The sequence below is a fragment of the Chiloscyllium plagiosum genome, chromosome 3, assembly GCF_004010195.1.
Source record: "Chiloscyllium plagiosum isolate BGI_BamShark_2017 chromosome 3, ASM401019v2, whole genome shotgun sequence".
NCBI classification, from domain to species: domain Eukaryota; kingdom Metazoa; phylum Chordata; class Chondrichthyes; order Orectolobiformes; family Hemiscylliidae; genus Chiloscyllium; species Chiloscyllium plagiosum.
In genome coordinates, this window is record NC_057712.1 from 92,265,939 (window position 1) to 92,290,688 (window position 24,750).

The 24,750-nt window shown below is 39.6% G+C and overlaps 1 protein-coding gene across 1 annotated transcript in view; it reads left to right on the plus strand.

The window, feature by feature from the left end:
- Nucleotides 1–24,750, plus strand: part of map3k5 (mitogen-activated protein kinase kinase kinase 5) — a 189,233-nt gene that overhangs the window by 146,345 nt on the left and 18,138 nt on the right. The window contains exons 21-26 of the mRNA XM_043685981.1: nucleotides 355–532; nucleotides 6,782–6,950; nucleotides 13,309–13,494; nucleotides 20,804–20,909; nucleotides 22,133–22,379; nucleotides 24,141–24,253. Of these exons, the coding sequence (XP_043541916.1) occupies nucleotides 355–532; nucleotides 6,782–6,950; nucleotides 13,309–13,494; nucleotides 20,804–20,909; nucleotides 22,133–22,379; nucleotides 24,141–24,253 (999 nt within the window). The remainder of the gene's footprint in view (nucleotides 1–354; nucleotides 533–6,781; nucleotides 6,951–13,308; nucleotides 13,495–20,803; nucleotides 20,910–22,132; nucleotides 22,380–24,140; nucleotides 24,254–24,750) is intronic.

The window sequence follows — 24,750 nt, forward strand, 5'->3', positions numbered from 1 at the left end:
TGAAGATTCTAATCTGGAAAAATCCAGCCCCAATAAATTATTTTCAAAAGCTTTTGTAAAATGTATCATGTCAAACAACAGAAATGCAGATGTTTTGCTTGGGTCCCTGAATCCACGCAAGCTATAATTTGCAGGAATGGAGTTGAAGAGCAAATTATGATTAAGCTGCTCTTGCCACAGCAAGAGTTTTTGGACTAGCTGCGTGGCTTAGAGACAGCTCAGTTTAGGGAAGAACATGGTATATACTTAGAGAAGGGAGAGACAAGTGTAACTGCATTCCCCTCTTAGGAAAGTTGAATAATTAGCCCCTGCCAAGACTTTATTTTCTTAATATGTCATTTATTTCCAATACAGACTATCTTCGCAGCATATCCCTCCCCGTTCCGGTTGTTGTGGAGGAATTGAGCAGTGGTAGTGAATTTGGCTCAGTTTCACCAGACTCTGACCTGAAGCAGGATCTATTCTTTTTCAAATCAAGGGCGAAATCCTGCATTGAAAAAGAAAGCAAAGCAAGTAGACCTTTGCTTCTCAGGTAAATAACACTGTGCACTCTCAAGGCTACCTATATCCTCTTCAGTATTGTTTACGTTCAGGGGTGATGCAGAAAATTTCTTTTCAGAAGGCAGCTTTCTCTTTCTCTTTTCCTATCTTCTCTCCCTATCTCTTAGATGGCGTTAACTTCTGCTCCTTACATCCTTTGGGATGGGGTGGGGTGGTGCCAAGGCGGGGAGAAAACTTATGCAGTGTTGTTCTGGCAGGGCTTCCCAAACAGTGGGTCAGGCCTAGCTCACCACCACCCCTCCCCCACCCACCGTGGGGTCACCAGCCAAAACTCTGGGATCGCCAGCTCTGATACACCAGTGCTTGCTGTTCAGTTCCAATTGAGTGATAACAGCTGAGACCCCTTTTTAAGCCTCTTAGATTTTTTTGAGTAACAGGCATGACTTAATTGGCCAATCTTGTAGGCCTGAACTCTGTGCTAACAGGAAGGAAATTACTCTATGCTTAAAAACACTTGAACTTTTGCCCTTGCTGTTCATTCAATCTCTTGCCATCTCTGCTAAGCACACACCTCCTCCCCTGCTCTCGGTCATCCCCTTCTCCCTACTGTCAGACCCTACCACAACCCTGTTTAATTGGAAGTTGAATATTAATTAAAACTAAAAGTCTTAATTAAAAAGCAGAATCACAAATGTAATCATCTCAGGATTGTTACTGAACCATGTGCAAATTGACATGCAGTATATAAGATGAGAGGTGTAATCATGTGGTTCAGGTATTGGAGTGGGAGAAACAGGTTGCTGGATTGTGGGTTGGTGGCACTTGTCCTGGGGAAAGAGAGAGCTGTGCCATTGGGATGGGCTTCATTTGAGCCATGAGCAGAGCGGTAGCCTGACAAATCACGTAATTAAGATTGTAGGCAGATCGTTAAGCTAATTAGTTGGTGAGGAAAGAGAATTGAAGGGAAACTTTAAATAATCAAAAAAGAATGAGAGAGCAGAAGTTCAGGAGAGTGAAGAAGCAAATGTGACAGAAAGGTGTGGAAATTATATGCAAAGAGTGCAGCAGAAATTATAACCACACTCAGTAATAATGGTAAAAAGTCAAAACTTAAGACCCTTTATCTAAATACATATAGGATTTCTCACAAGATGGATGAGTTCACTAATAGAAATCAATGAATATGACTTGATAGCTGCTACAGAGACCTGATTTAAAGGGATCAGGACTAGGAACGCAATATTCAAGGGTATTCAACATTCTGGAAAAATAGATGAAAAGGAAGTCGGGTAACTTTTACTAAAGAAATGCATCAGTGTATTCGCGAGTTGTAATACAGCTGCAATAAATTGTGATGCAGAATCAGTTTGAGTGAAAATAAGGAATGGAGGATGCAGGGAATGTAGGTAGCGGCGCATGGCTGCAAGCGTGGAGCGGAGGATGCAGGGAATGTAGGTAGGAATAAGGAATAACAAGGAGAAGAAGTCACAGTTGAGAGTTGTCTGTATGCCACTGAAGAGCTGCCACACTCTGGGACTAAAAAGTATAAATTAGAAATAACGGAACTGTGTAAGAGGGGGACTACAGTTTTCATGGATAATTTGAATTTTATAGAATCTCTACAGTGTAGAAACAGGTCATTCAGCTGGACAAGCCCATACTGACTCTCAAAAGAGCAGTGGCAAAAGTGAGGACTGCAGATGCTGGAGATTAGAGTCGAAAGTGTGGTGCTGGAAAAGCACAGCAGGTTAGGCAGCATTGGAGGAGCAGGAAAGTAAGGGTTTTGTCTGAAACGTCGAGTTTCCTGCCCCTCAGATGCTGCCTGACCTGCTGTGCTTTTCCGACGCCACACTCTCATCTCAAAAGAGCAATCCACCCAGACCCATCTCTCTGCCCTATTCCTATAACCTTGTATTTCCCATGGCTAGTCCACTTAATTTACGCATCCCTGAACACTATTGGGCAATTTAGCATGGCCAATCCACCTAACTTGCACACCTTTGGTCTGTGGGAGGAAACCAGACCACCCAGTGGAAACCCACATAGACACAAGGAGAATGTGCAAAATCCACACACATAGTCACCTGAGAATTGAACCCAGGTTCCTGGCGCTGTGAGATATGACTTAAAGGTGCCATTGTTGGACTGGAGTGGACAAAGTCAAAACTCAAATGACACCGGATTTTTGTTCACCAGGTTTATTTACGTATGAAAGAACTGAAACCAACATGCCCATTCTAAAAGATAAGGGACTTAACAAACAATCCAGGTCTTTTTCAATATATAATTTCAGTTACACCACACTGTAAACCTTTGCTATAAATTCTGTGACCTACGTTCTTATACTCCACAACCACCTGATGAAGGAGCAGTGCTCCGAAAGCTTGTGCTTCCAAATAAATCTGTTTTACTATAACCTGGCTTTGTGTGATTTTTAACTTTGTACACCCCAGTTCAATACCGGCCGCTCCAAATCAGGTTTATTTGAAACCACAAGCTTTCAGAACCTTGCTCCTCCTTCAGGTAGCTGTGCTAACCACTGAACCACTATGACACCCTGTGTCGACCAAATCAGAGGGCACGGGCAACATGGAAAGCAGATTTGCTGTGTGTATCAGAGATTGTTTCTTGCAACTGTATTTGCAGAACTTAGCTGGGAGCAAGCTGTTTTAGATCTAGTAATGTGTAATAAGGAAGAATTAATGAGAGATCTTGTAGTTAAGGTTTCTCTCCGGCGTAACAATCAATCATTGTAGAATTTCAAATAATTTTGAGGAAAAACACATCTCATTTCTAACCAGTATCATAGAGTTATACAGCACTGAAACAGACCCTTTGGCCCAACCAGTCCATGCCAACCATAATCCCAAACTTATTTAGATCCACCTACCTGTGCTAGGCCCATATCCTTCCCAACATCTTTTATTCATGAACTGGTGCAAGTATCTCTTAAACATTGTTTGGATCAGCATCCTCTGCTTAAATGAGAGAACCTGCAAGGTTGAGTGTAGACTATGCAGTAGGTTGAGTGAGTGGGCAAAACACTTGGCAGGTGAATTTTAATATGGGAAAGTATGTGATTGTATACCTTTGGTAGAAAGAATCAAAAGACAGTCTAAAATCTAAATGGAGAGTGATGTGAACAAAGTGCAGAGCCATTCTTCTGCCTGAAACACACAAGTTAGCGTGCAGGTGCAGCAAGTAATTAAGAGGGCAAATGGAATTTTGGCTTCTGATGCTCCTGGTTTGGTGTGTAACATTAGGGAAGTCTTGTTACATCAGTACAGGGAGCTGTTCACATCTGGAGTACTGTTTACAGTCTTGGTCCCTGTTTTTCAGAAATATATATTGGCATTGGAGGCTGTTCAAAAGAGATTCACTGGGCTAATTCCTGGGGTGAAGGGTTTGACTTATTAAGAACAGATAAACAGGTTAGTCCTTTATTAGAAGAATGAAGGATGATCTTATTGAAATGTAGAAGATCCTGAGTGGACTTGACAGGTTAGATATTGAGACGATATATCCACTAGTGGTAGAATTGCAAACCGGGGAACATAGTTACAGAATGAGCTGAGATGTGAAGGAATTTCTTCTTTGAAAGTAGTGAATGTCTGCATTTGCTAATCCCCCCCCAGAGATTTTTAGAGGATAGATCACTGAAAGTAGTTCAGTAGATTCTATAATCTTGAGGACTATGTGAAACTGCTCCTATTTCTTATGTTCTTAGGATGTTACACAACTCCACCTCAAGATTAAATCTCCGTACAACATCGTGGGCCAAAGGGCCTGTTCTGTGCTGTACTTTTCTATGTTCTATGTTCCAGCTCAAATAACGTTAGATTGTTTGCCTGACATAAAATCCTGGATGAGAGAGAGCGTCCTACAGTTCAATGTTAGGAAGCCTAAAGTAACCGTTGTTAACTTAGCTGCAAAATGTGCTACCTTGACACCGACTGCTTCCCAACCATTAGTGCAGACTTATCCAGAAGGTGTGGTTCTGAAGATTGCTGAGCGGCGGGGAAACAATGCCTATAATCGGGCAGAGGTCAAAGATGGGAATAAATCTAACACACAATGGGCCAGAAGTTCCAGCCCGTTGTGCATCGACTAGGCAAGCAGAACTGAAAGACAAGTTGTGTTGATCATGTTTTGATCCACTCCTACACTGGCATTCATAATCACTGGGGTGGCGGGAGGAAAGCATACATGATTCACATGCTATACTGTGAGCTCTGGTGAAAGAAATTTCTTGGAGACATTATGGTAACCTTTTGTCTTTCTGTGTCTGGAATAGCAGCCTGCCAGAATGGCAGTGAGCTGGAATGAGACAATGTTTCATAACTCACTACATTCCTCTGGCGAGCAAGCAACAGCAATGCTACACACATTCTAAAGGATAGTTTAAGTGAGCTTAATAAATCAGCAAGACTAAAGTGAAAAGCAGAAACTGGTAGCAGCAGAGGAGGAACAAGAACTTGTTGATGGCCATCAGGGGTGTATTGTACTTTGAAAATGTGTTGCTATCAGTAAGGAGATTAAATTAACTTGTTTTAACCAATACATCACTGGATTGCTTCATAGATGTTACAGACAAAGAGGGAATGAGGGTGAATTTAAATTATGGCAGACTCTCCCTCTTAATCCTGAGACAGAGAGGTTTTCTTTGGCTTATTCCTTTCCCCTTTTTATTTCTCTTACTGAGATAGACTGAAGGGTATTTTCCAAATGCATGTAGGTTTGCTCGCTGAGCTGGAAGGTTCATTTCCAGACGTTTTGTCACCATACAAGGTAACATCTTCAGTGAGCCTCCGGGTGAACCTACTAGATGTTACCTGGTATGGAGAAGAAACATCTGGAAATGAACCTTCCAGCTCAGCGTGCAGAACCTCAACCTGAGCTACAAATCTTCTCAAAACTTGCTAAGGTGTATGCCAAACTTTGGTTTTTAGATACCAGTTTCTAAAATAAACCCCGAGCAAAAAATTTTAAAATGAAACCAACAATTGCATTTATTAACAAAACATTGAAAAAGTAGGAGAATTGCTTTCGGACTTCATCCATACACTCAGGAAATTAAGGAACTGTGCTGTGTTTTCTGAGCATCTCCCAGTAGTATAATAATAATGACTCCTGTAGGGGAAGCTGCTGGTGTAGCCTCCAGTTGGATGTCCTGAAGTACTGTTAGTTGGTTTGTATTGCGGGAACCAGAGTCAATTTCTTTACAGCTAATTTCTCTGATTTTTGCAACAACAATTTAATTACCCTGAAATATATCCGTTTCCTAGATTTCTGTTCCAGAAAGAGCAGCAAGAATGCATTAAGCATTTATTGAAAGTATAAGCAAGATATAATGAAAACATGACCTGAAAAAGATAAACAAAATTACAGTAATTTCAATTTCAAGCAGCTTTCATTTACCAGAATAGAATTGTTAATCAGAAATGGTTTTTTTTTGAGATTTAGGTTTCAGAGCTCTTTCTTTCATACTATTTATATTACTTCATGAAGGAATGAGAATGATTGGCCTAGATATATTTTACCTAAGTGGACTACACAAAGGTCATCATTTCAGTCAGGAACTGGTTGAGGCGAATGGGATGAGGGACGGTGGCATGTGAGACAAGTGAGAGGTGGCTCTACAGGAAGTTTATGAGAATTATCCCAGAGATGAAGGGCTCGTCATTATGAGGAGTGCTTGAGATTTCTGCATCTGTACTTGATGGAGTTTAGAAGGATTGGAGAGGGGAATGGTGTGTATACAGAGAAGCCTGGATAGATTGGACATGGAAAAGATGTTTCCATTAGTAGGAGAGATTAGGACCTGGGGCATAGCCTCAGGGTGAAAGGTGACCTGTTAGAACTAAGATGAGGAATCCCTTCAGCCAGAAGTGGTTAATCTGTCGAATTGTTTGCCACAGAAGGTTGTGGAGGCCAAGTCATTGTGTGTATTGAAGATGAGATATGTAGGTTCTATCTTTGGTAAGGGGATCAAGGATTACAGGAAGAAGGCAGGAGAGTGGGATTGAGAAACATATTAGCAATGATCGAATGGCAGAGCAGACTCTATGGACTGAATGGTCTAATTTGTTCTTGTATCTTATGGACCACATTTTCAGCAATTCTACTAAGTTACTAAATCACCAGGCAAAAAATTCCCTTTGGTATCTTTTCCATAGGCATTCAAAGATTTAATCACAATTTTGACTGTTGATTCCTCTTTACCCTTGGATGTATTTCTCCTTTCTCCAAATTGATCATGTTTTTTTGTTTTAATCTGTAGTATACCTGATGATCACTTTGAAGATCACAGTGCACCACCATCTCCTGAGGAGAAGGATGCAGGGTTCTTTATGCTAAAGAAAGACAGTGAGCGAAGGGCTACTCTACATCGGATACTAACAGAGGACCAGGACAAAGTTGTGAGAAACTTGCTTGAATCTCTGATGCAGGTGAACACTTATTTTCCTAGTTTAAATTAAATTAATTATATTTTAGATCATTTAGATACTATTTTACCCAGTATTAACACCTCTCCATTCTCTATTTTCTTTCTGCCTTAGTTTAGGAGCATAGAGAGGCAATTCAACCTCTCAGGTCTGCTCTGTCATTCAATTAGGTGCTACAACCCTGAAATTGTCAGCCATTTCTGCATCCTGCTCTCATGTGCACAATATCCATCCTTTGTCCATTTCTGTGTTCCAGTGAAGCCCACACAAGCTGGAGTAGTAGCATCTCATTTTTCACTTGGGCATTTTACAATCTTCATTGAGTTCAACAATCCCAGAGCATGAACACTGTCCTCCATTTTGATTACACCCCGTGACTTGATGGCATGTGTTTGCTCTCAGCAGAGCTCACCTATTTTAAACTATTCATATGAATCATTTATACCTATTTTATATCCAGTGCCTCCTTTACTACCATTAGCACTCTCCTTACCTTTTGTTTGGGCATCTTCACAATCTGTTCTACTTATTCCCCTTCTGCTTTTGCGAACCATTGTTTTCCAGCCCCCTTCAATTCCAAAGAAGAACCACTGGATTCAGAACATCAGCTCTGATTCTCTCTGTGCATGTGCCTCCATATCTGTTGAGTTTCTCCAGCACTTTGTTTTTATTACATTCCCCAAATAGTTTTGTGTCATCACCAAATTTGAAAATATAACATTTGGGCCCCAAATCCAAATCAATTAAACAAATTGTGAACAGCTCTGGCTGCAGCACTGATCATTGCAGTGTGCCTGCAGTCTGTCATCCAGAGTGTGACCTCTTATTCCACCCGTCTGTTCACTAATTCAAATAGGATGGCACTGGAAAAGCACAGTAGGTCAGGCAGCATCCAAGGATCAGGGCAGTCAATGTTTTGGTCATAAACCCTTCATCAAGAATCACATTCCTGATGAAGGGCTTATGCCTGAAATATCAGTTCTCCTGCTTCGTGGATGTTATCTGAACTGCAGTGCTTTTTCAGCGTCACACTCTTTGACTCTGATCTCCAGCATCTGCAGTCCTCACTTTCTCCAATTCAAATGGGGATACCAATTCCATGGCTTCTAATTTTGTTTACTATCCTCCTTCATGAGACCTTATCTGAAAATCCAAACTCACTACTTTCTCAGGCTCTCCTTTATCAATACTACAAGTAACATCCTCCAAAGCTCCAACAGGTTTGTCAAAAATTATTACTTTCATAATTCTATGTTGACTCTGCCCAATCATAACATTATTTCCTAAGTATCAAGTTTTCACTTCCTTTGTAATAGATGCTAATCCTTCCTTACTACAGAGGAACTAAGATTATCTGATGGACACGGCAGGGAGTATTTCGTTCGGTTGATCAACTTCCGGATAATCAAATACCAGATAATGTAGTTTGGGCGGCACAGTGGCACAGTGGTTAGCACTGCTGCCTCACAGCGCCAGAGACCTGGGTTCAATTCCTGCCTCAGGCGACTGACTGTGTGAAGTTTGCACGTTCTCCCTGTGTCTGCGTGGGTTTCCTCCGGGTGCTCCGGTTTCCTCCCACGGTCCAAAGATGTGCAGGTCAGGTGAACTGGCCATGCTAAATTGCCCGTAGTGTTAGGTAAGGGGTAAATGTAGGGGTATGGGTGGGTTGCACTTCGGCGGGTTGGTGTGGGCTTGTTGGGCCGAAGGGCCTGTTTCCACACTGTAAAGTAATCTAAAGTAATCTAATCTAAAAAAGGTTTAGCTGAACGTTGGGAGCTTGCAATCTTGCTGGATAATCCGATATTTGGATAATCAAATGCCAGATAATCGAGGTTCCTCTGTACTGACTGAGTAGTTTGTGTGCTACCTTCCAAACAAGGATTGATTTCCCTTCTCTGACAAAAATAATTTTCTTTCATCCTTGAATTCACCCTCAGCATTGCTACCAGCTAATGCAGGCTGATGTTCACTCAGAGAATGAAGCGTTATTGTATGCACTTTGTTAATTTTGCAAACTTGGAAACAATGACTGCAAAGAACTTCTAATAGATGAAAATCAGCCTTTTGTTTTTTGATAGAAGCCTTGAACTCACTTGACAAGTATGTATTGTCCCTAAGGTAGTGAACGTTTATGGAAATCCATGTTTGAAATGTACATGGGCTGCAAACTGGCATGAGACTCAAGGGGTGAAGGTTGAGGAGCTACGGCAAATATATCTCAACAAAACTTGAAACATTCCATAAAAAAACTCCAGTTTTAGTACTGTGGAAATATAATTCCAGTGAAACATTATTTGTCTGAAAAACACAGAAGACCGTTCGCTTTTTAAAGAACTGACATTCATAACGACCTCTTCCAGAGTAAAATAGCTGAGCTTGAATGAGCTGGGAAACTTGCCACCTTATCACATGTAGGACATAAATACATCTGCAATTCCACATGCTTGTCATGTGCATACAATTCAAACACGGCACATAATGTTAACAGCATGCTTACAAAGAGAAGGATTAGAAAGGATTATGCAGTGGGCCTCGTTTACTACAGGCTACCCTAATGTAATTCTTCACTTTTCCACCTACATGAAATGCTCTGAGCTGAATCTAATGACCTCTGCTCTCATATAACAATAGATTGGTAATTTTTCAACCTTTTTTGAGAACATTATCAGTTAAGACAAAAACTAGATTTGAGTTTCTTTTCCTGAGGCCATTTCGTTCCAAGTACCACCACTCCTCATTGCATAGTTCCCCAAATTGTCACCAATGTTAGCTATGAGAAATTTGTTGGATAGTTCAACAGTGTGGAGCTACATTCTGCCTTCTGCCATCTAAAACTGAACAAGAAACCTTGAGGAAATGTCAGAAATAGACGTGGATAGGATAAGGTTTGACATAAAGGACTGCTTATAATCAACTCAGAGCCTAGATCTGTAAAATTTTTTTTCCCAGAAGACTCTGGGTAGTCCAGTTGGCCTGTCACAAGAAGTGATGTTCAGGATTTTTGGGTTTGTAATGAAGTAACAGCACTTGTTGCTGACCTTGAAGAAGACAGATCACACAGATCCAGCTATCTCTCTGGTGATTACTCCTTTCCCGACAATTATTGGTCATTGCTGGCACTTGTGTAGCAGGCACTTGTTATTTGCCTATTTTTAGCTCAAACCTGAATTTCATCCAGGTCTTGCTGCGTTTAGTCATGGACTACTTCAGAATATGTGATGTCATGAATGGTGCAATTATTGGTGAACCTCCCACTTCTGAGCTTATGATGGAGGGAAGCAGGTCAAGATGGTTGGGCCTGGAACATTACCCTGAGGAACTCCTGAAGAGACGACTGACCTAACAACCACGGCCATGTTCTTTTGTACCAAAATGATTCTAACATGATTCCATGGGCACCATTCCTGTGATTGGGTCACTGCACAGCCAGAGAAATCCTTGGGAGGTCCTCCTGTAAGTGTGCAGTTTTTCTCTTCATTTGGCTGGTCTAAAACTACATGAGGAGCAGCAAGCTTATCACCTGCCGGATTCTTCCAAGTGGAAAATCGATCTCAACCGCCAGCCATTCAGGGACAATTCCCACTGTCATTAGGCCTGAGACCATGCCACACGTGGTGGATCTGATAGAGGGGATGGAAAGGTATTTTCCTCTCATTGCGCCAATAAGTGCCTTGGCATTTAGGGGGGATTTGGAGAACCAGATTTAGTTCGCTGGCCAGCAACATGCACTGAGAGTCCCCTGTGTCCTGGAACACTACAATGGTCTTGCTCACATCCAGGGCTTTATAGTTTGGGGCAGGGGCGGGGGGTGCTGTTGAATACTCTATTGCTGCTCCTATTTTCTATGTTTTATGATGGCTGCTTCCTGAACTGTGAGAATTCTTAATTTTCATTCTTCATTGTGATTTAATTTAGCATAATGGCTTTTGATGTTTTTGTTTGTCCAGAGCTATTTGGAGGCAGTCTTAGCTCCAGTCCTTTGTGTCAGCTTTAGCAAGAATTGTTTTACAATGTAGGGCTTCAGAGGCTTCTGGAAATTTAATCATGTTATCAACCTTGACCATTTTGAGTCCATTAACATGTTCCTTTTTTTTTCAAGAAACAGAATTTAAATGTGAAAATATAGAAGAGGATATGATTTTCTTTGGGATGTCTCTTCATGATCCCTGACCATGATATATTCCTTGTTTTGGACTTTACAGCATATTATTGTTGTAATAATTGCAGAACTGTCAGCATTCATCTTCTTCATTCCACTGTGAAACTGACAGAAACGTTGGCACAGTTCAACACAAGTCCTCACAGCAGTTCCTCACAGCAATTCCTTGCTCCTCCATAATTGCTCAATTGAATTACCCACACTGAGCAATCTTTTAGAAATATCTGAACAAATAGGCTACAAGCAATCCTCCAAAATTTTGCACCTTATTCATAATGTGTAACTTGGTTTTTTAATGGTGATGTTAATATCTGATGAAGTATCTCTCAGATCATAGAAGTAATAATATTTCATTTTAATTACGATAATCCATCTTGTGTGGTGAAAAGGCAAATGTATTCTAACTTTTTTTGGAAAAGCAATATTTTTGTTAAGAATCTGAATACAATAATGGAGTAATGGAGTTCAGTACACATACTGTGGAAACAGGTTCACAATTGCTTTATTTCATTGGTATTTTTCTCTTTCAATACATTCGTTACACTCTGTGGAAAGTAGTTGAAATTGCACTCTGTTCATCTCTTCTCTCCTACATTTGAGTCTGTGTCTCTGGTGTGAGATTAGTGGCAGTTCCATGAACCTTAGTTTATATGACACATGAATTTATTAAGTCCCTAATCCATTCAACACGCTTAACCTCTGCACCTTGCATGGATCTTGATGTTAGCTTTATTCAAGTGCATGTCACTATATTTCTTTCTTCTCCAAATGAAGTTAAAGGACATCAGCCACCTACAGACCTTGTCCCACATTGCATATGAAAGAAACATCACGACTGCAGAATTTCTGCTCATAGAATTTCTAGAAGTAGGTCAGGCTACTTTTCTCTTGGTATAGCATACTTATTAAGGTCTTTCATTATCACTTTTTTTTCAAGGTCCCTTATACATTACTCAGTGAATGCTATCTGAGGCATTATGGTGAAATACAGATTAATTAACCCTGGCATTGTTAAGAACACAATCTGTGTTTGTGGTGCAATGGATGGCAGCAGATAGCAGAATGAAGGTTCCTCACCCAATCCCCATGTTCAGTTCCTTGACTGGCTTCAGTCTCATGTACTTGGTCATATGACCCAGATGGGAGATTTGCCAGTTGGCTGAAGTAAAATATATTATAGATGTGTTTGTTTTTAACCTTAAGATTTTTATAACCTGTTTACTTAGTTATAAGATAATAATTTCCAACTGTGGCTCAATTGGTGGCAATCTAGCCTGTACATCCTCTTGCCCAAATCCAAAGATCTTAGATGTGGATTTTTAAAACCAAGAATTACATGTTTCCAAGTGAATGCAGGTGTACTGATAAAAGTTTAACCAGTTTAAAACCATGTAGAAAAACATTAATATAATTTCTGTTCCTTAGCCAGTCACAATCACTATATTCAATGAAACATTGATTTACATTGTTATTTGATAAATCCAAACACATTGTGACTCCTGTTTGATTTATTGGGAAAAGTTGGTCAATCATGAACAGTGGTTCAGGAATAGTACAGATCCTCGACAGAGGATTGACTTAATTCTGAACAATAACTGCCAGCTGCATTGTTTTGAGGCCACTTAGATGTAAGGAAAGATGAAGTCAGCATTGTTCCGAAAGACTATAGGGCTGCTCTCTCATTAGAAAAAGATGCCTGGTGATGGTTTAACCTGAGGGTCACCAGGGGAGGGTTTTATAAGGAAAATCCTTCATGGTAATCTCAGCCAGTGTGGGAATTGAACCCATGCTGTTGGTATCACTCTGCATCACAAACCAGCCATCCAGCCAACTGAGCTAATTAACCTCCTGTTCAGGTGTAACAAATGTTCAGCGAGGAAAAGAGATGTTAATTCTTTCAAATGCAAGAAACATGAAACATATTTTGCAGTGTAAATTCCATTGCTTAGATACTAAAACAAGAGGAAAAGGTGGGGTCTGTGGCTGTTATTTATTTTGTTTGGATTTCCATCTGTTATTTAATTGCTAGAAAATTGAGCAGGCATCCTTGGGTATGCAATATTCCCAATCATTTTCATTTATATACTTCGCTCAGGTGATCCAGTGTACTGAGGAAATGGAACATGAAAATCTGTTCTATTGGTACACAACATGTTAAATCTGGGAAAACTAAGAAATATATTCTGTTTTCTTGATTCACAGGGTTCTGAAGAACCAAAGCTAAAGTCTGAGCACATCTGTACACTTGTGGTTAGTTTGCGGGAGTTTGTGAGATTAATTGATCGTAAAATCATCTCTGCCACCCTTTCCAAGCTGAAGTTGGAGTTGGATTTTGACAACCATGCCATTAGCCAGATTCAGATGGTGCTCTTTGGCTTCCAGGAAGCTGTAAGTTCTCATTTGTTTACTTTAACAAGAAATCTTTTCTTTAGAAAGTCTTTATATCCACTGGTTGTGAAGGCCCTGTATGAGTTTATGCTGTTTCAGCCTAGATACTAATGAATATAGATCTAAAAGTCAGAGACCCCACTGTGGCTTATGTGAATAATCCCAAAGTGGAGGCTGAGGTCTGAGAGCAGGGGCCTGGAAGCATGTGTTCAAGGACCATTTTGCTGAGGCTGAGAGAGGACGCCCAGAGTCAGGGGCAGCCCTTTTACCAAAACCAGAGGCTGTGTGGTGAGCTGCCTTTTTATAGAGGCTGCCATCTTGCCACCAAGTTTCAGTAGGATGATGGAAAGTGAGAGGCCAGATGGGGAATGGGGAGAGATATGAAAGCCACAGGGGGAATTGGTAGAATTGTGGAGACTGCAAGGGGAGGAGTGGGAGGAAGACAGAGGCTGCAAGGGTGATGGGGAAGGGAGATCCATTTCAAAGTTGTCAGCAAAGGAATCCTCTGCTAACTGGGAGCCAGGAAGACCTGAAATCACTGGGGCAGCAAATTCCTTGCAAATAAAGATAGAATATCTAGATTAAGGCTGCCTATGTACCAATGCAAGAATAGGGAAACATTAAACAAATACTCTAGTAATATTCACTGTCAATTATTAAATTTAATATTGAGATCTGAGGTGCAGTAAAAAAAGTACTAATCACCTTGTTATGTATTCTAACTTTGTAGATAAACAATGGAAACACATTAGCTGTGGTCTTTCTGTCTAGTATATAACATTGAAAAACAGTGACAGACTATGAGGTGTCTCTATCACCCTTCACAGTGCACAAAACTGTGTAAGATGGTGAAGGGGGTTGAATCAGTATTCACTCAGGTAGATGGGATGTGGTAATCAAGAAAGGAAACAGAAAGTTCTAACTTTCAACCGGTCTGAGGAAGGTGTATTTCGGATAATCCCTTTTTATGTGCAGATGAACTCTTTTTGCTCATGGGAGACTTCAATATGCAGGTGGACTGGGTAAATAATGTTGTTAGTGGATCTAAAGAAAGGGAATTCATGGAATGCTTACAGGATGGCTTTTTGGAACAGCTTGTCATGGAGCCCACAAGAGAGCAGGCTATTCTGGACCTAGTGCTTTGCAATGAACCAGACTCTATAAAAAGATCTTAAAGTAAGGGAATCCTTAGGAAGTAGCGACCATAATATGATAGAGTTCAGTCTGGAGTTTGAAAGGGAGAAGGCAAAATCGGATGTAATGGTGTAACAGTTGAATAAAGGTAATTATGAGGGCATGAGAGAGGAACTGACTAAAATAGACTGGAAGCAGAGGCTAACCGGGAAGACAGTAGAGCAAAAATGGCAGGAGTTTGTAAGTATAATTGAGGACACTGTACAGAGGTTAATTCCCAAGAAAAGAAAGATTAACCGGGGAGGGATTAGACAACCTTGGCTGACAAAGGAAGTCAGGAAATGTATTAAAGAAAAAGAGAGATCCTATAAAGTGGCTAAGAACAGTGGGAAATCAGAAGATTGGGAAGGATACAAAAGCAAACAGAGGACAACAAAGAGTGTAATAAGAAATGAGAGCATCAAATATGAAGGGAGAATCCTGGACCAGCATTCCCAGGTCCCTTTGTACTTTGGCTTTATGCATTTTCTCACCGTTTAGAAAATAGTCCATGCCTGCATTATTTTTTCCGAAGTGCAAGACCTCACAATTGCTCATGTTGGATTTCATCAGCCATTTCCTGGACCATTCTCCTAAACTGTCTAAATCTTTCTGTAGCCTCCCCACCTCCTCAGAACTACCTGCCTGTCCACCTAACATTTTATCATCGGCGAACTTCACCAGAATGCCCCAGTCCCTTCATTCAGATCATTAATATATAAAATGAACAGCTGGGGCCCAAACACTGAACCCTGCGGGACACCACTTGTCACCAGCTGTCGTTCTGAAAAAGAATCTTTTATCCCAACTCTCTGCCTTCTGTCAGACAGCCAATCCTCAATCCATGCCAGTAGCTCACCTCGAACACAATGGTCCTTCACCTTAATCAGCAGCCTCCCATGAGGCACCTTATCAAAGGCCTTTTGGAAGTCTAGGTAAATAACATCCACTGGGTTTCTTTGGTCTAACCTACTTGTTACCTCTTCAAAAAATTCTAACAGGTTTGTCAGGCATGAACTCCCCTTACTAAGTCCATGCTGACTTGTTCTAATCCAACCCTGCATCTCTAAGAATTTAGAAATCTCATCCTTAACAATGAATTCTAGAATTTTACCTACAACCGAGGATGGGCTAATCGGCTTATAATTTTCTATCTTTTGTCTTATTCCTTTCTTAAATAAGGGGGTTACAAACAGTAATTTTCCAATCATCTGGGACTTTTCCTGACTCTAGTGACTTTTGAAAGATTACAACCAACGCCTCCACTACTTCTTCAGCCACCTCCCTCAGAACTCTAGGATGTAGCCCATTGGAACCAGGAGATTTATCAGTTTTTAGACATTTTAGCTTATCAAGTACTTTCTCCTTTGTTCTGGCCACCATACTTGACTCTGCCCCTTGACTCTCCTTAATTGTTGGGCTATTACTCATGTCTTCCACTGTGAAGACTGACACAAAATATTTATTAAGTTCTTCAACTATTTCCTTATCTCCCAACACTAGCCTTCCTGTATCACTTGGATAGGCCCAATCTGTACTTTTGCCTCCGTTTGTTTCTTATGTATTGAAGGAAACTTTACTATTATTGCTAATATTACTGGCTAGTATTTGATCCTCACCTTCCTTATTTCTCTCTTTGTTATCCCCTGTTTGTTTTTGTGGTCTTCTTAATCTTCTGATTTCCCAGTGCTGTTGCCACTTTATAGGTTTTTTCATTTTCTGTGATACATTTCCTGAGTTCCTTCAACAGCCATGGTTATCTAATTCCTTCCCCTGACCAACCCCCTCCCCCCACCTCCCGAATAATTTTTCTTTTCTTTGGGATGTACCTCTATACTGCGTCCTTAATTATACCCAGAAACTCCTGCCATTGTTGCTCTACTATCTTCCCCACTAGGCTCTGTTTCCAGTCAATTTTCGTCGGTTCCTCTCTCATGCCCCTGTAAATACCTTTATTTAACTGTAACACCATTACATCCGATTTTGCCTTCTCTCTTTTGAACTGCAGACTGAACTTTACCATATTATGATCACTGCCTCCTAAGCGTTCCCTAACTTTAAGATCTTTCGTAAAGTCTGGCATGTTACATAGCACTAAGTCCAGAATAGCCTGCTCTCTTGTGGGTTTCATCACCCGCTGTTTCAAAAAGCCATCCTGTAAGCATTCCATGAATTCCCTTTCTTTGGCTCCACCGGTAACATAATTCACCCAGTCCATTTTCATATTGAAGTCCCCCACGATCTCCGTGACCTTGCCTTTCTGACATGTCCTATCTATTTCCCAGTACACCTTGCACCCCTGGTTCTGACCACTGCCGGGACGCTAAATGTCTTCAAGGCCGAGATTGATAGATTCTTGTTGTCTAGAGGAATTAAGGGCTACGGGGAGAACGCTGGTAAGTGGAGCTGAAATGCGCATCAGCCATGATTCAATGGCGGAGTGGACTCGATGGGCCGAATGGCCTTACTTCCACTCCTATGTCTTATGGTCTTATGGTCTAACTTATGCCTGTGCTAGTTAGATACTTTGGTATCTGCAAAATTAATGCTTTCCTTGAGTGAAATGGCTTTCAATTTTTAATGAGATTGTGCTTCCTGCTGTTTCGGAGAGTCGAATTATCAACTCCGATTCAGAAGATAATGTTACTATATACATCACCTAATAAGGAATTTAGTTAGAATGGGAAAACAGCCCCTCAAACAAAAAGTAGCCCTCTTGAAGAACCCCTGAGAAAGAAATATGTCATGCCTTCTTGATAGTTGTCTGATATCCAGTAATGCTCATCGAGCATGGAAAAGAGCAGATTAGAATTTTGAGTCTGCATTTTCCAATGCAATTCTTCAGGGGGTAATTTATCATTGTTTGAAGGCAAATGATTTTGCAGGATAAAGATTTCCTCAGTATCAGCCATGCCACACTGCAGCAACATCTGGAGCCACTGTACTTGGCCCTGTCTACCGAAGGCAGGTAACCTCCAATGCAGAGTGAAATCACCACCAGAAGGCTGAATCCATGGTCATTGCTCACTGGTATTGCTGCTACCAAAACAGCATGAATCCCCCGATCAGAGACTCCAGCTTGGACTGTTCAGACTGACATTATTTGGTATCTTCCAGGATTTAAATAAAATCTCCTGGGCATTGACGCGAACAACTAAGTTGAAAGTTAGAACTTTCTATTTTCTTGTTTGATTAGCACGTCCCATCAAACCGACCCCCTTTCCCGCAAAGCTTGCACAGTTATTTGCATTGTAAAGGATTATAGAGATAGTTGACAGTTTGTCGCCGTTTTTTGTTAGATAGCAAGTGAGAAGATGGACAGCAAATTTCAACAATTCACAGCAAGGGCTGTTGGGTATATTTCTATTTAGATCATGAGCTACATAACAAGAAGTGGAGTATCAACAATTTTAATGTGAGAATAGTCGTGAGCAAGGAATTCTGAAGTGGCAAACAAGACCTATCCCCAAATGTTGAGCAATGTATAACACTATGTGGATATTTGTGTGTGCACGCGTGTGTGCGTGCATGTGGCCTTGTCAAACATTTAGTGAAGTGCATTTAATCTGAATTTAAAAGATTTTCTTCCCTGAGGATTCAACAGAAAAAAAATCATTTCTGTCGCTGCATAGAAATGAACTGACCATCATCTAGATGAGAGGAAATATCTATTAGGAAATTGTCCCCTCAGGGTTGAAAGCATGAAGTAAAGAATGATTTCTGAAAATAAATGATCCTGTTGAGTCTAATGGCTTTTTCATTTTTTGAAATATAATATTACTGTAAATTCAAGTTTTTGGGGGGAGTTTGTTTCCGAACAACCAGGAGACATGCCATACAAGGATTTTAAAGCTTATTCTTTAAGTACTCTGTTCCTGACAACATGCAAGTTGAACACAAACAAAAGCAAAACTGTAAGATAGAGATTAAGACACTGAATTCTGTGTGTTGTGAATGAATTGTGAACTGTATTCAAAGATTAATACATACAACAATTGGCAGCACAGACTTGAGGATATTTAACATTTTCACTAATCTAACTGACCTAGATATGTCAGATTTGCTTTGTCACCCATTCTGTATCAAAACACGAGAGCAAATTGTTCTTGCGTGATAGATTTAAGTGCTCTGATGTACCCTCAGCTTGATAAGTATATTTGCAGATATGATGTTTCCACTTTCGTGCCTATTTTGAAGTTAATTGCATAATTTAAAAAGTAAACGAACACAACATCTGGAAACATTAGATTTCCTCTTTGTTTAGATAAGTTTAAGTCAGCTACAAATACTCAGGACACTACCTTCACAATTGAAGCTTTACTGATAGATTGCATTTATGGTGTATACTTAATGCTGTGTTGCAACTAGAGTAATTAATTATTCTTTTAAACATCTGTGACAAATCCTTGCAGCCATATCCAGCTTCACTCTTTTATTTGAAGGAGAAGGTTGTTGTACATTTTGCCCTTTTATAGTTTTGAGCTTGTTTACAGTAGGGACTGGAAGTGATGTATGAACTCGGAAGTTGAAAGTCCTGCCCATGAAAACAGCCCTTCACATTTTTGAGGGGGCTGATAGGGGTTGGCAAGGGCACATTCCACGAAGACAGACTGACCGTTTAAATCATCAGCTGCCTCCACTCTTATATTGTGTTGGTAGCCTTGCAATGTGAAACCGAAAATGTGCAGAGTAGACCTGTTAAGACCAAATCTGGACTTTGTGCATTTCTTTGAATAGTCAGAATTAGGTACCTCATTTGGATATATAATCTTCAGACACCTTTGGTGACATAAATTGCCTTTTAGAATGGTTAAACATTGTGGTAAATGTATGTAAAAGTGTATAAAATCATTAACTGTCAAGCTAATTGGAAATGTTTAAATCAAATCTGGGACAGCACAGTGGTTCAGTGGCAAACACTGCTGCCTCACAAAGCCAGGGACCCGGGTTCGATTCCATCCTTGGGCGACTGTATGTGTGGAGTTTGCACATTCTTCCTGTGTCTGTGTGGGTTTCCTCCAGGTGCTCCATTTTCCTCCCACAATCCAAAGCCGTGCAGGTCAGGTGAATTGGCCATGCTAAATTACCCATAGTGTTCAGGGATGTGTAGGTTAGGTGCATTAGTCAGAGGTAAATGTCGAGTTATAGGGTAGGGGAATGGGTCTGGGTGGGTTACTCTTCGGAGGGTGGGTGTGGACTTATTGGGCCAAATGGCCTGCTTCCACACTGTAGGGATTCTATTCTCTGAAATATCAAAGATATCAAGAGGGCATGTCAAACACTCATAGGGAGCTGTCTGGATAATTAGAAGTCCCTGCCCTTTAAATATGGGGAATGAAGGTCTGGAGTGTCTAAAAAAAGGTCATTGCTGGCTGTTTTACTCTGATGGATGCCTGAGAGCTGCTATTATTGGATTCCTGCTGCCTGACTTATTTCTTAACCAGTCATTATTGTAGCAGGGAGCCTGACATTTCGGTTGGTCAACACCTCCAGCTGGATTCTTTAAAATGGGACTATAAATGAATTCCAATAGTTGTAATAGGAAACTGCATCTGTGAACAAAGTTTGTTTAAGGCATGATACAGGTAAAAGAATGTAAATGTAGTAAAGTGATCATTATGAATTCTGTCATGCAGTGAGGTCCATTACACACTTATAACATTTTTCGATTTCATGTCCATGTGTCCTGAGGTTTGTCCACAACTTGTGGGCAAAAATCCAGGACTAATTGTCACAAAGATCATGATGTTATAATACAACGTTTGAAAACAAAAACAATGTTTAAAATCTCAAAAGCGTTAATTGCTATAAATTCCCAGCAGGTTAACCAACATCTGAATAAAAGTAATAACATGATTCAGTTCCGGTGAAGTGTTCCACTAAAATTTGATTTTTTTTATTGTGGGGGTGGGCATCACTAAATAAACCTGCACTATAACACAGCAAAGAAACTGCACATTATGATAGAAAGGTACTGTGTAGAAGAGATACTAAAGAATCTATGTGTCCTTTGAGCATTTTGATCTGATTGCCTAACTACATGGGCTCAATTATGCTTAGCTATGTTTTCCTATGGTAACATGGAAGATTTTCAGGAAATATTAACAAAAGTAATTTTATAATTTCTTGACATTAGGTAAATAAAGTCCTGAGAACCCATAATATAAAACCTCACTGGATGTTTGCTTTGGATAACATCATTCGCAAGGCTGTGCAGACAGCTATTACCATTCTTGTACCTGGTGAGTCATTGTTGTTCCAGCAGGTGTCTGGGCTACTGGAGAATTCCAGTTTCAAGTATTACTAATTGTATTGTTATTCTGTTATGAGTTCATCTAATTAATAATTTTAGTAGTACCAGTTGGTATAATAAAGAATCTGTTGAAGTGCTGTTATGTGACTTTTTTAAAAATGCATAATTTTGTGTACAATCAAGTAAGCTAATTAAACAGAAATACTATGTGTGTAACCAGTGATAAATTCGTTTTCATTGGTGCTTTTCTTTCGAACTTGAACAGACTTTTCAACTTCTGCAGGGGTACTTTTGGATTCAATACTTGTAGGATCCACTCAAATTCTTCCATCACTTTCCTATTGAATAAAAAGGCTGTGTTATAGTACAATAAAATGGATCTCTTGTCAAGTTGTATTAGTTGAAAGTTTCATTTTATTTCCTTACTAAAGCACTACATCAGATATTGAACCGACATAATTCATGTCTCACTGGAGAGAAGCTGAATAGAAACAGGAAAAATACTTCAGAATACAACCAAATAGATTTCAAACATCCCTGTGCCATCCCAGTGCTAGCACAATTGATCTAAACCTTTTTTGCACTTCCTTTAAAACTGTGCCTGTACTTCTCCCTATTTAGCCTACTTTCTTGGAGGTATAAGCCATCACAACGTAAAGGCTGACACAAAGGACTAAAAGACCAAGCATTAAGTTGAAGTGGATTATTAGATCTATAATGAATAACCAATATCAATACTTGTTTTCAACAGGAACTTCCTCAAGTCTTTTCCCATTTTTTTTTTGCTTGATTGTTTTTGCCATTGCTTTGATAATAGACCATCACAAACCCCTCAGAGACATGCAAAAGCAATTTCTGCTGAAGTTACAGTGGCTGGTCGCCAGAATACCTGAAAAAGAATTCTGACCTTTCTCGTCATTTAATTGTGGCAATATTATTCTTACAACATTTATTATGTAAGTCAGGCGTTGTTACTTTGCAGGCTGAAAATGTTGATTAATTAGCCAGTTTTGCATAATATAGCATGCACCTAAATTTTCCTGTAATATTTTCAAGAAACTAGAACTGAATATTCCATTGTCTGAAAATATCTAGTCAAAAATTAAGTTTAACTTAATTTGAAGTTCAGCAGTTCTTTTAAATGACAGAACTGTCATTTCTAGATAGAACTGTAATGAATTGATATGGTATGCTATCAATGTCTTTGTATAGAACTGAGACCACATTTCAGCCTCGCCTCTGGGAGTGATGCTGCAGACCAAGAAGAAGCAGATGATGAGGATGATGAAGACCACAATAAGCCTATTCATTCTCAAACTCGGCGGCCAAGTGCTGTGCATGAGGACCCAATACCAACTTCTGGTGTTAGTACCCTGAGTTCAACATTGTCCCATGACTCCCAATATGTACACAGGTCCTTGAGTATGCAGTTGGGAAGACTTAAATTAGAAACCAGCAGGTAAATCTCAATATCTCAAATGTGTTGATAAAAATTTTGTAATTTTATTAAGTCTGGTCTGATATGATTTGATTTGCACTCTTTATGTTGTTTCCTGAACATCTTCAGATCCCATTTGAAAAGACAGGCAATATCCTCAACAGTAATTACTTGAATAGTTTCGATCATGCTATAGTATTTCAGTAAAAGGTGTTGTTATGCAGATCCAGTTGTCTTTTTCACTATAATTAAGATGTCTGTGTCAGGGAAGGAAAATTTACAAGTTGGTGTCAGAATGAAAATCTTCCTCCACCAAAAGCAGAAATTTCTGGAGGAATTCAGCATGCTGATCAGTATCTTTGGAGCAGAACCAGAGTACATTTTGAGGCCAGTAACCCTCCTTCAGAATATTCAGACTAAAGCTGAAGAAGAGCACTGGACTTGAAATATTAACTCTGCTTTCTCTCCACAGCTGCTGCCTGACCTGATAAGTTTCTTCAGCAATTTCTGATTTTCTTGGTTTATATTATTGGAAACTTCCTGCCTGATTCAAAATTATCCAAATGTTCCTGTTATTGTTTTGAGATTATGATGACTGTGGATATGGTGATTTGTATGCCCCATTATCCAGCTTCTCCTCCCATTTAGCCCATATCACAGAATCATACAACATTGTAGAAGGCCAATTAGCACATTGTCCCTGTGCCATCTTTTAAAAGTGATATCCAATTTCTATTAATTCCCTGCTTTTTTTTTGTTGCACTGAGGAATTTTTCCTTCAAGTGTTTGTCCAATTCATTTCTGCAAGTTGCTATTGAATCTACTTCCATCTCTTTCATGTACTGAATGCCAGATTACAACATCCCACTATGTAAATTTTTTTTCATCGCACATCTGTTTCTTTTGCCACAGTTTCCTTAAATCTGACTTTTCCTTACTGACCCTTCTGTAACTAGAAACAGCTTGTCTTTAAATTCCATTAAAACAATTCATAATTGAACAATTTCTGTTTTGTGAAGTGATCTTGAAGACCTGTCTCTCTAAACTCTCCTTTTCTAAATTCCATCTTTATGGGATCTATTCTTTGTTGGAATTGATTATTTGATTACTAAAATTACAATTGAGGATGCGTCATGTTTGAGATTAGGGGAAATCACTTGAAGTAGAGGTTTTTCTCTGCATCTTCCAACAACCACATAATATGGTGTGATATTGACAAGATAGATGGCACAGAATTAAAAAGTATGACTGCCAACCTGATTGGCATCATCTTCACCTTTTATAAAAAAGTAGTTTCCAGAATAAATAACCCCACTTGTCCATCTGCACAAAGGCTCTTTCTCAGGAGGGAGCAGTTGAGAAATTGATACCGATTGATCATTAAGCTTTAATTTAACAGATCAAAATTAACAACAGTTAATTGCAGAGGTCCTCAAGTCTCACAAGGCAGGTGAAGGAGATATTTAATATAACTGTATCAACAATACTATACAGGTATATAAATGTGTGTGCGCAATATGTGGTTTATCTAAAATCTATTAAGATGGAATGTGCATGCATGGACGGCAAAAGGTAATGTATCTTGCACTTTCCAATAAATGGAAGAAGAATTTCAATTTGTGTTTTTCAAACAAATGTGCACCAGGGTAGAATTTATATTTAGTGCACATGTATTTTGTTCAGCCTTAGAAGCTAGTGAAAAAGTCCAAGTTAAATATGGATTTTAAAATTGCTTCCTAAAATGCAATTCACAATGTTACAGATTTCATATTCTTTCTGTAGGCTTTTGGAAGAGCTTGTTCAGAAGGAAAAGGATTATCAGGTTCTTCTTCACCAGGCTATTGAAGAAAAGGAGCAGGAAATTAAATTGCTGAGATTGAAGTCACAACCCATAGGTAAATCTTGAGCAAGATGACCCCACACATAAAAGTATTACACATATTTTTATTTGCCAGGCGCTCTTTAATCTTTTACCCTTTTAAGCATTAGTTTTAACCTGCTTTAAAAAAGGTATCCTTGAAATAAGTCCAAACTCAACTTGGAGTAAAGAGGACAGTGTTGTCTGTATTAGGATTGTTTCTTGAATAGGAAGGTACTGAGGAGAGCAACAAACAAGCCTGCTTCACTCTGACTTCATTAGTAGCTGCAGTATGTAACCTGCTTTCGTCAACAAAAAAACAAAATGGAAGGTTTTTTAAAAAAATGATGGTGAATGAGGAGAAACAAGAGTGCTTTATGGATAATTGATATCCTGGCATTGATTTGAAACTTTTTTCAGAGGTGGCAATGTGCCTTACCAATGCCTTGCTGCTGGTTTCAGTTTTAACCCACTGCTTAATGTTCAGAACATTGTCACTAAGAAGCATTTCTATCAAATAATGATATCATATAA